We start from the raw sequence: 16,688 nt of genomic DNA, 5'->3' as shown, positions 1-16,688 counted from the left end.
CAATGTTAAACCAATATTTTCAAATGTATCACGCTATGAAATTAAAAAAAATAAACAAAAGAAAATAAACTAAACAGAAACAAATAAAAACACTTAAATATTCTGCTCCTTCTCTTAGAACAACTTTCGTCTGCAACGATTGTTTCTCAAACATTACACTGTTTGAAAAACTACACGAGTATATATCTATTTCATTTCTAAGATATTCAAGAGCTGACGGCACATGGTCATCATTGAATGTGAACCCCATGCCTAAAAAATCTTTATTTCCTTCGACCACGTTCAGTACTGGAATGAAAAGTGCATATTTTTAGCTCTGTGACCCCGCCTTAACAAAATTGTTTGATCATAGTCGGAAACCCACAGACCATTAACATTTCATACATGTGATGTAACATGTTAATCAACCGTGGGTATCCAACGATGAATCATAGTAAAATAAATTAAAGTTGTATAGAACTTTCAAGCAAATATATGAAGTTGAACCTTACTGTCTTCAAGTGTATAATATGAATTATAGAGGGTCCTTAGCAACATTTAGAAGTGTAACTGCTCCAATTAACATTAACTAAGTACACTTCTTGAGTTAAGAAAATGTAATTATTGTAACAGTTTAGGCATAAATGTTATTGAATATGGAAACATGTACTGATAAGACTGTCCTTTATACTATAAAGTGAGACAAGAGACAATATCAGAGCTTTCATGATTTTGAGACTGAGAATAAACCAAAAACTCAACTTGTCAGAGAAATAAATTGTGAAGTAAGTAACCAAAATCTTCTTTTAGAAAACGGCAAATACCCATGTGTAGAGTCCGACAAACCACAAACCACTTAAATTCCGTTGATAAACTTACCTTGATATTATTATATAGTGTTTTAAATGCTCTTTTTTCTTTAAAGTGATATGCATAATATTGTATCATGAGAAAGGTTTTATGACTTTATTGCATTTTATTTTATGTTTTTGAATGGATAACTGATTTATCCGTGAACATTATATTTGATAATTTCATAGCGAAAATTATCGAAATATAATTTCACACCATTCAATGACGAGACTACTTTTTTAAGATTTTCCCCATGTGGTACTTTAATTTATTTTTGCTGACAATTCTGACATTGTCGGGGCTGTTTAGAGAAAAGCAAAGATGGAATTGATAAATAACTTTAATTTCAAAAATAATTAAAAGGAAAAACTTGCTTTAATTCATTCAAATTACCAATCAACAAATATCGTCTCCAAATGTTTGTTTCATTTTTACAATCTGAAAACTACACTTCCTTCCATATTCAAAACTGCTCTTGGATACTTTTGGGCACATTTAAGTAGTCTACGAGTAATAACTGCCTATTGCAAAAACAATGACAGTCATCAGCCCGAAGAATAAGTAAACAACCCATCGTTCGTAAGACAGCCTTTCAATTTTGAATGTTAACATCTGCCAATAATTATTAATTGTCTGTAACAATCTCAAATAAGTTTCCTTTCTTATAAACAGATGTATGATTAACAAATCCAAATTATATCCATCTGAATGAAACACAATTATTTTCCTCCCGTGAAATACACAACTTTTAAAAATAGCGGCCGATATACTCAAAGCCTGGTCTAATATAAATTCGCCTTAAGTAACGGAAATAAGGTCGGATGGTGTGACTTTTTTCTACTAGAATTGTTTTTATTTTTTTTAAAAAAAAAGGGATTATTCATGTAATTGGAATAAAATACATAATATCACCGCAATTTAACGTTGATTGTCGAACTTAATTTTCAGCTTAAGACTTTTTGTAAATTGACTAAAATAAGGCTACTAATGGGGAAAACAGATTTAAAAATATAGTTAATATTGAGGAAACTTCATTTAAACTTGTTTTAAGCATAAAATAAAAAGAAATTGTGTTTGTTTGTTGTGTAAGGTGTAATTTTATTTCATCTCATGAACTTTAAAAAACAGTATTCTCACTCGTGAGAATATTGTTTTATGAAATAAAATTTCATCTTACACATTAACATACAAATATCCTCTATAATATCTTTTTACCATGATAATTTGTGATTTAAATAATTCTAAATACATTGCAATTGTCTTCAATGTTGATATATATATATATATTATATATATTATAAAATTTAGCATTTGTTAGACATTAATTGTAAATTTCACGGTATCAACTATAATTCTATTATGAATGGCCATGTTTACTTATTTTTGAAAATACAACAATCATAATACTGATGCTTACCGACTATCTTTGTATTTTGTGCAATGCCTGCTGTACATGATTTGTTGTTAGTTTGTCCTGCAATAAGACCGGCAACCATAGTTCCATGACTACAAATAAATAAACACCATTTTATGTCTGGTACTACAAATAATACCTATAGTTCCATGGCTACAAACAAACACCATTATATGTCTGTTACTACAAATAATAGCTATAGTTCCATGATCACAAACAAAGAACATCATATGTTTGCTACTAATAGTTACATAGTTCCAAAACTACAAACAATAATCATACACAAGGAGTTCGATAACTGGTTCATACTGAATTTACCGAAGGAGTTGAATAAAATATCTTGCGGGCTTCTCAAAAGCATATTTTTTCTTCTTCAGACAGTTCAATGAATAAAAATATGAGTCTAAAAGAATATATATCATTCCATGTATCACTCGACGAAAATAAGAAATAGTTTACAGTAAAATAAAGTTCAATGAATTAAAATTTAAAGGCTAAACGAATATAACGTGTATAACATTCCATGTTTTATGATGTATCACTCACTGAAAATAAGAAAATGTTTACAGTAAAATAAAACTATCACCTTTTTCACTCAAGGGCTGGTACTGTTGCATTAACATTTCGCTTGACTTTTCGCTATTTGTATAATGCTTTGCACAATGCACGTTTGGTTAATACATTTGCAAGGCCGCGCAATATCGCTTTTACGGGCACGGACATGTGATTGAAGTCATGGATAATTTCGGTAAAATATTTTTATATTACCTTACTATCTTGTCGTATTCCTTGTAGTTATGCAGTTTTGTTGGTAAAATGTTGTTTGTTGCAACAAAGCTTTTAGATTTGTAGATATCCTTAAACAAGTGAAATAAATGCATGCTAAAACTAAATTTATGTTATAGAATTTTTCCTTAAATGAAAAGAATTTTTAAATAAAGATTTTAAAATTTTTGATGATGAGTTTATCACATTTGTTCCATTCTGTGTCATTTTTAAAACTGAAATATATATTTCACATGATATAATTTTATAGGTCAAAGATACATGAAAAGTACATGCTAGCTAGTGCCATATTGTTCGTATTCTTAAAAAGATGCGAATATTCTAGATATAGACTACAAGCAACACGGTTTTAACCGGCTTTTAAACAACGCGCTTTAGATATTAACTGTCACGTCGTTTGCCGTAACATTAGAGCAAATTCGTGACACACGTTCTTTCTATAAATATTAATGAGACGCGCTATGACAAAACCAACATAGCGCGTTTACGACCAGTATGGATCCAGAAAAAGCTAAGATAACTTACGGAAGAATTCGTTAAATCAGGATGATTAACGTTGACGCCGTTATCCACCACAGCTACAGTTACCCCACGACCAGTGTATCCAAGACGCTGTGCTTTATACGTATCTTCGTCATAATACGGAAAACAAACATTTTCCTGTGGGCAAATGCAAAATTATAATATTAAAAATAATTAAGAATTAATATTGATAACAAATAATTCGTTGGCACAGACTCATTTCTTTATAGAAATGAAGATGGCCACAAATGCTGATCAATACGGCTTTCCTTCTTATATGTTGGTTGTTTATCACATTACTTAACAATACGGGAATATATACAACTCAAAATTTGCTAAGGATCGCCTTTTTGACATTGCATATTTCAGTCCTATTATCATCGTATTAAAATCATATTTCTGCTAACGATACATCTGTACGGGGACCTCATAATCGTGTACTTAAGTTATCGATTTGTCATTACACCTTGCACGATTAGCACGTGGAAAAGTATACCCATGGAATTTGGTGTTTTATGGTCATGTGCTTTCACTTAAACGTGTACAAGCAGCAATACTTCTCTCGTTTTATTGTAAAACTCTGTTCGAAATTAACAAACTATGGCAAATTGACAGGTTAGACGTCGTCTTAATGAAGATGAGATGAACAGGGGTATTGGAATGTTGGAGGCTGGCCGTTCACAAAGGCACGTTGCCCATGTCCTTGGGGTATCACAGAGCGTTGTCTCCAGGATGTGGAACCAATTCCAAATGACTGGAAATGTCTTGCAGGGCCACGTCGAGGGTCGGGACCGATTTAATGTCCTTCAGGCCAGGCGCCAACGGTTCTCGAACGCTACGACCTTACGTAACGACTTCTAGAATGCAACTGGTGTGAGTGTAAGCACACGAACTGTTAGAAACAGGTTGCATGATGCTGGGTTGAGGTCACGGAGGCCAGCAATTCGCATTCCTTTGACACAACGCCATATTCAAGAGCGTTTGTAATGGACGTAGACTCATGTTACATGGACAGTTAATGATTGGACCCCTGTCCTCTTCACTGATGAGTCAAGGTTTTGTGATGACTTTACGGACAGACGGGTTAGGGTATGGAGAAGTCCAAATGAGCGCTTAGCTCCACCATGCGTTGAAGAACACGACCGTTTTGGCGGGGGTTCAGTCATGGTGTGGGCGGAATAAGCGCTCAATGGAAAACTGACCTACACATCATTGAAAACGGTACACTGACGGCAGTAAGGTGTTAGACGTCTAAGTACGCACGTACGCTGGCGCAGTCAGCCCTTATTTCATTCTTATGGATGACAACGCCCGTGCACACAGAGCCCTCATCACAAACCGATATTTTGAGGAGGCAACTATAGTTCGCATGGATTGGCCAGCGAGGTTCCCGGATTTAAATCCAATTGAGCATGCTTGGGATATGCTGCAAGTCATTCTTCACGCCACGTCCAACCAACAACAGCTCAGGAGCTTAGACATGCAATCATAGAGGAATGGGCCCAGATTCCTCATCACAAGGTCCGCAGGCTCATCAGCAGCATGCGGCGGCGATGCCAGGCCGTAATTAATGCCCGCGGACACCATACTCGATATTAAACACCCTACGCCAACCATTTCCTGATTTGCAAGATTTTTTTATTCCACTTTGTGATCTCCAAAATGTTGATTTTCGTCAAGCACACTCTTTCCGCAACAGACACACGTCAAAGAACACTTCCATTGTCATTATTTTCATAAAAATCAATTCCTAACTAATCATATCTAATTCTTTTGAATCAATTTTCACATTTATTACAAATACACAAAAGTAATGCACTGTAGAAAAAGTGATACTTAGCAAATTTTGAGTAGTATATTTGCTGAAGACGAGCCACAAGGTGAGTCGAATATGATATCTCAAGCTGTGTTAAAAACGAGTTAAAATATACATGTATAATGATATATATCCCGCATTGTACCTGTGCCATGTTAACATGTTTATTTTACATCAAGATGATATTGAGGAATCGCAAAATGTGATCTATTATTTTTATGGTTTGACGAGTAAAACTCATTTTCGCAAGGCGCTTTGAACACTATTAGTAGAATATATTCAGATAATTCTAGAAGTTTAAGGCTTTTATCCTTGAAATTACATACAAAATTGTTCAATATAGAATACATATATTGGGTGCTACAGCGTCCAATCTCGAAATATATTGGATGGTCACGTGATTTAATCTTAAAGCAGCGGTTTGATTTAATTAATTGATATAAATTATTAACATCCAAGCGCAGCTTTTAAATTGTATAGCACGTGCGCTATAACGATCAATATTATTATCTTCTCATTTGCCCTCGGCACGTGTATAATTGAAATGATCAAATCATTTGATTTATAATAGAATTGGAATTCATAAATTCATTCAGTCAATAGCCATTTGATTTAAACACAGATCTGATAGCATCAAAGCAAGAAGGAAAATAGCAAGTATATCACTGATGCTAATTTATCAACATTTATTTATACAATTGACGAATGCGTAGTCGTGGAATAAAATAATAGATTTATTTATGTTATGAATTACCTATATATATATATAGTCGTATATCTATTTATTACAAATGTATGGACATGTACATATTCACGTGATAATAATTATCATTAAACGATAACCCTAGTTTAATCATGTTTCTTTGTTGTTGTTATCTTTTGTTGCACTTGTTCATCGAGTGTATATTGTACTGACATAGAAAGTAAACACATCAAATATTTTAATGTTGTTTATTTTTCTGTGTAATATTTATTGTGTACTCTTGAAAAGGTTTCAGTTATTACATTTTGTATTAATTTTGATGTGTAAGTGCGACTGACATAATCATAAAGTACATAATGATCGACAGTCATATGTGTATATGTATTTACAGCATTAATTTAACACATGTATCTTTTATAATAAATATCTGCAAAAACATCTGTAAAGAGAGTTTCATTGGTGTTGTTAACAGAAGATATTTCACTCAATAATCCGTTATTTACGCGGAATGTTTTATTTAAAATTACATGGTATAAATTGACAAATTGAGTAATAAATGTTATTAAATCATAGTCCCTTTTTATCTTAACTCAGTAATCTTTTTATCTTACCTCAAAATTTCTTTTATTTCTCTGTAGAGGAAGGTTTAATTTTCTTGATTCATCAGGTACTTTAACAATAACAGTTGCCGTGGTATAACGTTCAATAGCTATTACCTATAATAACATACAGACACGTGTTTGTTTTATGTTAGAATAGTGGCTAATCTTTATAAAAAAAGTGAAGTTTAATCTTATATCAAATCATGCATCAGACTATAATTGTAGCAAAAGTTGAACATGATTTTAAATAGAGCCAATAAAGTCATGATTTTTGTTTTGTTAAAGCAGCTCTACTAAGGTTTTAAATGTCTCAAATATAGAATTTAAAAATCCTTCATAGATACACCAAAAAACTACAAATTTAGAATTATTACAAAGATAGTAAAGAAATGAATTCATAATTAACTTGTGTTTTTGTGATTGCGATTATTCTGAGCTGAGTTAAAAGATTTTAAACCGCCATGTTACACAATTAATTGCCCATTACGCCAAAACAATGACTTCATCTTTATTTCTCAAAACATTTTTTGATGCCGTGTTCCACTATCCAAAAATGTTAATTACTGGCTATATACAGCTTAACCATTCTTTTGTAGTTTGGCATTCAGAAGTGTTATAGTGATTGAGTTTTTTGTATGGAAGTCAAAATACTCGTTTGTTTACATTTTGCTAATTATATGAGAAATTAGTTCACGTTTATGGTCACTGCCTTCGTATAGTAATCATTTATCATGCCCTTAATCCATTATTAATTAAACATTTTATAAACACATTTTTTATATTGCCCTTTTATAGAAAAAAATGTATCTAAGCTTACTGTGCCTTTGTTCAAATGTTTATTCTAAAACAATGGATTGATCGAAAGATCTTATATTTTACACACAAGTTATCGGTCGAATTGTATAATGTAAAATCTCGAGAAAAAAAAACAACACTTCTATCCTCGTCATATAAAAAACCCCAAATGAGCCATTTCTTAAAAGATAATGTAAGATAATGTAAGAATAACATTTAAAAATAGGGTGGTAGACAGTGGTTCCTATATTGACAATTATAAATTATAATATTCTTACATTATTAAATCATATAGTAACAATATCATGCAATACCTTTGTTTCAGACGAAATTAAAGCTTTCAACTTTTTAATATCCACCAGTTTGCCTGTTTTGTTAGCATATTCAAATAAATGAATGTTGGAAACGATCTGCGAATTAAATAATAATAATAAATATATATATCAAATCATACATAAATATCATAGTATTTGTCAGTGTGATTGCAGCTAGTAGTTTGTAAAGTAAGTGAAACACGCCCGGGAAGAAAAAGACCAAAACGTCATTATCATTTTAAAAAATAACGATATCTTCTCAGGTAAAAAAATATATAATTTGCTTGTGTTTTTTTTAAACTTCATTTTATAACCGTTTTCTTTTTTCTTTCATAAATTTACCTACAAACATTCTCTAATTCAATACCAATAATAATAAATACCCTTTTTACAACTCAACTTTTTATACTCTCAATGTCAGAGAAAACAATGCTTTGAACAGAAAATATTTCCAAAACTACCAAATATCAATGCTAGAAAGGATAAGCGCGAGTATTCTTTTCAAAGAACGAAAAATGAAATGATACGCGAAATTAACTGTGCAATAATTCTCGTGGGATCGATAAAGAATCAATAATAAAATGATACTTACCCTTTCAACGTAGAAAAGTCCAATTATTTTGGCATGTTGAACAAATATTTCTGTATAATTTTCTGGTATCTGTATAGAGTATTTTTGTCTTTCACCGGAATTATTTGAATTAATTAAAGTTCCATTTACATTTTGTTGAAGTGTTTTATTCACTGTATAGAAATTACATTTTTCAATTCCGATATCCAACTCGTCCAGGTCCAAATCTCCAACCTGTCCCAGCATTGTACTAGGTCCTTCTTCCTGGTTGTCTGACTGTTTGGTACCATAGTTTATTGATACATTTGACTGGAACCCAGAAAGACTTGTGTCAATATCATCGGGAATTATATCAGCATTTATTGTAAAACAATATTTAGTTAATTTGAGTATAATCATTAATTTGGTTATTATTTTTTCAAATTCCATATTTTTTTATTATCTTAAGTACTAACTCATGTTAACGATATTGCCGAAAATTAAAGTATGCGCCGTGTCGTTTAATTTTCGTTTAAATGTAAATTAATAGCAAATGATTACAACACTTTCAATATGTGTATATAGGTATGATATCATTTTAGTAATGTTAACAATATTATCAATTATTTTATTATCTTAAATGTTGCCCTGTCTCGTAACTAGGCTAATGGTTTCAGTAGTTAACTGACTGGTAAAACAATTTAGTCTGAAATGTAATGATGTATATTTAAAAAAAACTGAAACGTTTTAACTATTTGTGTCATATGTAATAAAAAATTGAATAAATTAAAAGAAACTTCAATAGCACACAAAACAATAATAACTAATAGAAAGAGCATCGAAACAAGAGGCTATCTGATTTGTACGAGGGGCGTAGCCCCCGAGTATTAATTAAATTGCCGAGTGTTTTGACCTTCTTTCTCTTTTGTATCATAGTCACAATATGAAACCCCAGAAAAAAGTAACCAATTTACGATCATCTGAGCGCTAAATCTTTCCCTTTCCCTGCCGTCGCAATAAGTAAACCCCAGGGCATGCTCTGGAGTGCGGGTAACTAATACCTGCACACCAGTAAACGCACTGTGCATCTATACGATTTAACTCTGACACATTTTCAACAGAAAGGTCCCCAAACTATGATACAAAATGTGTAATACAATACAATACAATGCATTTTTGATACAATACAATACAATACAAAACAATAGAATACAATACAACTTTTCTATATATAGTCAAGGTTATTTATTATGTAACAACAGATAATTGACAAATACTATCATAACTGAAGTATTTAACAAATTGTGTTATAATAGACATTCAAAATGTATTTTAAAAACAAGATCAGTTGATAAAGGCAACGTATCTAATGGTGATTGACCTTTGACACTAGTATAGACTTCCATGCAGACTTACAGGACTCTAAACTGTTGGCAGCTTACTTTTTGATTGACAATTTTAAACTACGATTGGACTTTCCAAATTCAAAGCTGGACAAACCAAATACATAAATTCAGTCGTTTTAGTGTTTATATGTTAAAGCGTCTGATTTTCTTGACCTTATATTGGAATAATGAAAAAAAAATACCGGCACATATGGATAAACAACATACACATATATTACTCATGAGACACGTTGTTTTTTTCTTTATTTTATTGTGGGTATGTTTATTACTGTTGTTTGATAAATAAAATATTTTCTAAATGTGTATTATTTATGGACATGTCCACTGACCACACAGAAACGATTGGTTTTATATTTATTTATATTTATTAATTTGTTTGTTAATGTACATATTTATCAAAGGTTCCTCTTAGAGTCCACATAAAAGCACGTGTTGCCGAAACTTGATATTTTATATGATGATAAGTACTAAAGGAAGGGCTGAAAATGTTGTTGGTTAAAGGAAATGTCCTAAAATGTCCATTGTAGAGAAAAAACGCGCAAAAATAACGCGGAGTTGTTCTCTGTTAAGTGCCCTTTAATTAATAATGTTTGATTTTATTGATATTACAACAGTTAATGGTGTAAGTAACGTAGGTAGATCTGTTCTATATATACGTGGACCTGGGTCTGAAACTATCAAAGGTGTTTCAAAATGACAAGGGACAGGATGAAACCCCTATTCTGCTTGCTTGTAATTGTGCTACAGATAGGTATGTAAAATTGACTTTTTTTGTTTAGAACTAACAACTGGTTGAATAATAGAATACATAACAAGAAAATTTGTATCTGATAAAACATAAAAATACAATTTTAAGATGATTGTTAACAATACATTAAAAAATTATAATAATAACCTATGTTTAATTTTTTTAATTTAATTATACCGGTTTCCCAATATCACAAGGTGTATAATAATTAAACTACAGAAATTATGCATGTATATGTTATTACAAGTTTTATTGTTTTATTTTTCCTATTTTCCCCCGTAGATCTAGAGTGGGTGCATTTTCCGGACATTTATTTATGTTGTTTATTGTTAAATTATATCGTATCATATATGCAAGTTGTTTGAACCACTAGGCGAATTCGTTGTATGTAATGCATATTTTTTGGTGTTTTCTTTTTTTTTTTTTTTTTTCATTTTTTGATATTATCAGTGTATACTATTCTTCCACATAATATCATTGTTGATCCTACTAAAGTCTCATTATAATCTAAATTAAAAATCAGGTCATAATGTTGAGTTCAGCTTAAGACGGTGCTGATCCGTGCACGTTTGCTTGCGTCTTTGAACGGGCCCAATCAAACAAACAGTCTGCGACATTTTAACCTTACTGGCGGTCATTTAAATTATACTCTTACTACTCAACTTATGCTATGCATCAGGCTTTCTAGGCAATAATTTGATTACCTACGTAATGTTAATTTATTTGACTGAAGGAAATTAAACATTATTTTACTGACTTTGCATTAGTTAAGTGTTAAAGAAAAAGAAGCAGCCGAACATATTAAAGTTATTTGGACATGCAACTTGTTTTCCAAATTTTCATAAGCTCATTTATGTTAACAAGTTTAGACTCAGTAGCGTGTCTGTGAAAGAGCTCCTTGGCAACGCCTTCTCATGCTCCCTATGGGACTTCTGAGAGCCTTTTGCATATTCTCTTCACTGTAATTGTATACCTGTGTGCGTGGTTTTTATGCAAGACTATATTCTTTCCTTAGACCTAGCTGATCAATAATTAAAATACTTTCATTACACGACATTCTTTCTGATAAGCATAACGAGTTTCTCGTCCAGGAAAATTGCTATTAAGCTGAACAGAGGAGGCTCGATTTTTACGCACATTAAGATTGACATAAACCCGCGTCATAAATAGAGGATTCATGCACCGTTTTGGTGCGTGAACATCTGCACAGAAGACGTGCAGAAGATCTGTGCAGAAGCACGGAGATATATTAAATAACCAGATCCCGCAGGGCGAGGGGTTTAAAAAGTTTGAGATGCTAAAAAAGTCCGCATAAAAGTTTACGTCTAAATCGAGTATTCCGTGTTTTGTAACGTGTTTATCTTATAAAGAAACCATTGTATATGTTTATGCCAAGCAAAATGATGTCATTTGAGATTTACGTTTATTACGGTAAATTAAACAACAGGGGCCGTCTATATTTTAAAGTGCGCCTTAGGTCACACAAATTAAAAAAACATGCAACAACGGCACTCCATCCGTTAATGCATGTTTCTCTATCCGTTTGTAAGAATTGTCGATCTTGAATGAGTGTAGGTTTATTACTAAATAAATACAATTATACTTATGATATCCTATTTTCAACAAGATCAATAAATTTAATAATAAAACTACACGTATGAATTACTCAATTTATCACCTATATATACCTAAAAAAAGAACAATTTCCAGATTTACATTGGCGCGCCTATGTACAGTGCAACGCTTACATTTACAACGCTAATGCTATGTTTGTAAACACGACAAAATATTTGCATAGCCGTCTAAAACATTTTTTACGTAGTCACAAAAGCGTCAAGTGTATGTGATAAATGTTTTTATCATGAAACCACAATATCTATTATCTACAATGTGGAAAGTTCAACAAAATGGGCGAACATCCTTTTCTTTTTATAGGCACTACCACAGGTGCAACAACTACAACAGCAACAACTACCACAGGAACGACAACAACAGGTACAACAACAACAGGTACGACTACAACAGGTACAACTACAACAGGTACGACTACAACAGGTACAACTACAACAGGTACGACAACCACAGGTACAACTACTACAGGTACAACTACCACTGGTACTACTACCACAGGTACTACTACCACAGGTACAACTACCACAGGTACTACTACTACAGGTACAACTACAACAGGTACGACTACCACAGGTACAACTACAACAGGTACGACTACAACTGGTACGACTACCACAGGTACTACTACCACAGGTACAACTACCACAGGTACAACTACTACAGGTACGACTACCACTGGTACTACTACCACAGGTACTACTACCACAGGTACGACTACCACAGGTACTACTACTACAGGTACAACTACCACAGGTACGACTACCACTGGTACAACTACCACAGGCACGACTACTACAGGTACGACTACCACAGGTACAACTACCACAGGTACAACAACCACAGGTACTACTACTACAGGTACAACTACCACAGGTACGACTACTACAGGTACGACTACCACAGGTACAACTACTACAGGTACAACGACCACTGGTACTACTACTACAGGTACAACAACCACAGGTACAACAACCACAGGAACGACAACCACAGGTACAACTACCACAGGAACGACTACCACAGGTACAACTACCACGGGTACAACACCACAGGAACGACTACCACTGGTACAACTACTACAGGCACTACAACCACAGGTACAACAACCACAGGAACGACTACTACAGGCACTACAACCACAGGTACGACTACCACAGGCACGACCACTACAGGTACGACTACCACAGGAACAACTACCACAGGAACGACTACAACAGGTACAACTACTACGGGTACAACCACCACAGGTACGACTACCACTGGTACAACTACTACAGGCACTACAACCACAGTACGACTACCACAGGCACGACTACTACAGGTACGACTACCACAGGTACAACTACCACAGGAACGACTACCACAGGTACAACTACCACGGGTACAACCACCACAGGTACGACTACCACTGGTACAACTACTACAGGCACTACAACAACAGGTACGACTACCACAGGCACGACTACTACAGGTACGACTACCACAGGTACAACTACCACAGGAACGACTACCACAGGTACAACTACCACGGGTACAACCACCACAGGTACGACTACCACTGGTACAACTACTACAGGAACAACAACCACAGGAACGACTACAACAGGTACGACAACCACAGGTACGACTGCTACAGGCACTACAACCACAGGTACGACCACCACAGGCACGACTACTACAGGTACAACTACAACAGGTACTACTACCACAGGTACGACCACTACAGGTACAACTACCACAGGTACGACTAACACAGGTACTACTTCAACAGGTACAACTACAACAGGTACGACAAATACAGGTACACAGGAACGACAAATACAGGTACAACTACCACAGGTACGACAAATACAGGTACAACTACCACAGGCACGACTACTACAGGTACGACAAATACAGGTTCAACTACTACAGGTACGACAAATACAGGTTCAACTACCACAGGTACTACAAATACGGGTACAACTACCACAGGTACGACAAATACAGGTACAACTACCACAGGTACGACAAATACGGGTACAACTACCACAGGTACGACAAATACAGGTACAACTACCACAGGCACGACCACTACAGGTACGACAAATACAGGTTCAACTACCACAGGTACGACAAATACAGGTTCAACTACCACAGGTACGACAAATACGGGTACAACTACCACTGGTACGACAAATACAGGTACAACTACTACAGGTACGACTACCACAGGAACAACTACCACAGGTACGACAAATACAGGTACAACTACCACAGGCACGACTACTACAGGTACGACAAATACAGGTACAACTACCACAGGCACGACCACTACAGGTACGACAAATACAGGTTCAACTACCACAGGTACGACAAATACAGGTTCAACTACCACAGGTACGACAAATACGGGTACAACTACCACTGGTACGACAAATACAGGTACAACTACTACAGGTACGACTACCACAGGAACAACTACCACAGGTACGACAAATACAGGTACAACTACCACAGGCACGACTACTACAGGTACGACAAATACAGGTACAACTACCACAGGTACGACAAATACAGGTACAACTACCACAGGTACCACAAATACAGGTACAACTACCACAGGTACGACAAATACAGGTACAACTACCACAGGTACGACAAATACAGGTACAACTACCACAGGTACAACTACAACAGGTACAACTACTACAGGTACTTTTTTCAAAATTCTGTTCTATTTTTTATTTTTGCTAATTTATAAAATAAAACAACTGAAGAAGTTCATTTCTAATCATTTACTTCTCACTGTTGTGTTTTCGAAATCTGTTAAGGAGTTTGGATTCTTTCATAGAGGAAGCTTTCCGACTAACTTTAAGTTGCAGATCAGTTTATCGCTCGTGGCTGAAAAATTGACGGAAAAGATACCACTATATACACTTAAAATGGCAGTTGTCAAAATGTTTGAAAACTACAAGTTCCCCTTTAAAACCACCCATTTAAAACTTCAATATAAAGATATATAAATCTATTTTACTATATAATTCAGTGTTTATTAACTTATCCCTCCAGCAACATTAGCAGAATGACAGATATATATAAAAACTCCATATTAGTTCACTACTGAGTTTATACAATTACTCGGTGCATGTTTAAATGTTTGAATTATCAAGTGCCATGCAAAGTAATAGAATAAATGAAGTAAAATTTTTACTGAGGGGGTAAAACATATATTCATATACTTATGATATTCATTCTATGACAATGAAATATCAGGTACCAATATAATAGGTCAGTCTTCACCTTTTAATAAATCTGTAAACAATAATATTCGTTTATTTCCTGTGAATATTCATTTTTAAAAATCTGTAAACGTCACAAGCATCATAGTAACTATACCTATGTGTCTGCGATTTTATAACGAACATTCTGTAAACAAGTTATTCATACCTCACTGAAGTGCTTATACCTTCTGAATACATCTAAACTGGGGGGGGTTTTATTTATTTTTTTTAATTTTTCCTTTTTTTATCTTTTGGGTTATTATATTTTTAAAACGCCGTTTTTTCAAAAAATCTTAACTTTTTACCCTGTTCCCTTGCGCAATCACCGTCCCAAAAATTGGAGCTACATGTACGGGACACCGTTTCCCGGTCCCTTTTTTGCCCTTCCCCCAAATGGATTTGGTGGAATTTATTGTGAGCAAGGTAAGCGCGTTTCTTTCTTTAGTTTACATATCTACTAACAAAAGATCAAAGGTTTTGGTTAACTTAGTGTCATTCAATTTCATTTTAGCCTAAAGTTAACATAATTTAATTAAAGTGTATAAAGGTCTATATCTGCTGTTCGCAAAATCATCGTTTGAATTTTGGAAAAAATGACTAAAATACCTGCATGGCTGATATTTTTTTTTTGAATAAATTGCACGAAAACAATGCTAAGCGGTTACAATGGCACTTAAAAATAACAGTATAATATTTTGTTACGGAATATCTCATTCTGTTTACGTACACTATTCATGAGTGTGAAATAACATAGAGCTTCTTTGTTACAACTTTTACGTTAATCGACAATTATGATATGGAAACAACCTAATATAGCCGTTTTTTACTTAATTTCAAGTTATACTTTTTAAGTCAGAAAGGACAAACTTAACTTGACGCAGCTTCCAATACATAGCTTATTCATTATTTTATTCAAATTAGAGATATTAAAAGATAGAAATATTAAGTAAGAATTTCCTAGATTTCAATAAATTTTAAAAATATTTTGCAGAAGGATGAGCATAGTATATCTTTAAAGAAAATATATAAATTTTAATACAGTATACTTATAGTTTAGCTAAATAGCGCATTTATATGCATAAGATACACGTATTTCCCATTCGAATAGGTAAAGAACGGTTGTTAACAAAAAAAAAATGAATTACACTTAGTGGAGCTCGAACTAATGCGGGAAGCATGTTAACTACAATATTTTATAATGAGCATAGACTTATTTCATATTTTTATATACTTTCTTGGTCTTTGCCAAGGTAAATTAATTTTCAATAAAAAAGTGTGTATAAATGCCTTCTTATTTTAGAAAGAT

At 33.6% G+C, this 16,688-nt stretch overlaps 1 protein-coding gene across 2 annotated transcripts; it reads right to left on the bottom strand.

Moving 5' to 3' along the window:
• Positions 1-15: 15 nt before the first annotated feature.
• Positions 16-8,883, bottom strand: LOC132742211 (uncharacterized). Of its 2 annotated transcripts, XM_060730542.1 has the most exons (7): positions 8,376-8,881; positions 7,784-7,879; positions 6,684-6,788; positions 3,557-3,691; positions 3,014-3,102; positions 2,249-2,337; positions 16-288 (listed from the first exon to the last, which is right to left on the bottom strand). In XM_060730542.1, exons 1-7 carry the CDS (start codon positions 8,781-8,783, stop codon positions 29-31), a joined length of 1,182 nt encoding a protein of 393 aa, XP_060586525.1. In that variant the 5' UTR covers positions 8,784-8,881; the 3' UTR covers positions 16-28. The 2 variants fall into 2 exon arrangements, with proteins under 2 accessions (XP_060586525.1, XP_060586526.1); XM_060730543.1 differs by lacking the exon at positions 3,014-3,102 and having other exon boundaries at positions 153-288; positions 8,376-8,883.
• Positions 8,884-16,688: the final 7,805 nt, after the last annotated feature.

This window comes from Ruditapes philippinarum, unplaced genomic scaffold, assembly GCF_026571515.1.
Source record: "Ruditapes philippinarum isolate M1 unplaced genomic scaffold, ASM2657151v2 ctg7612_1_1_1_1, whole genome shotgun sequence".
Taxonomy (NCBI): domain Eukaryota; kingdom Metazoa; phylum Mollusca; class Bivalvia; order Venerida; family Veneridae; genus Ruditapes; species Ruditapes philippinarum.
This window is presented reverse-complemented; position numbering and strand designations above follow the sequence as displayed.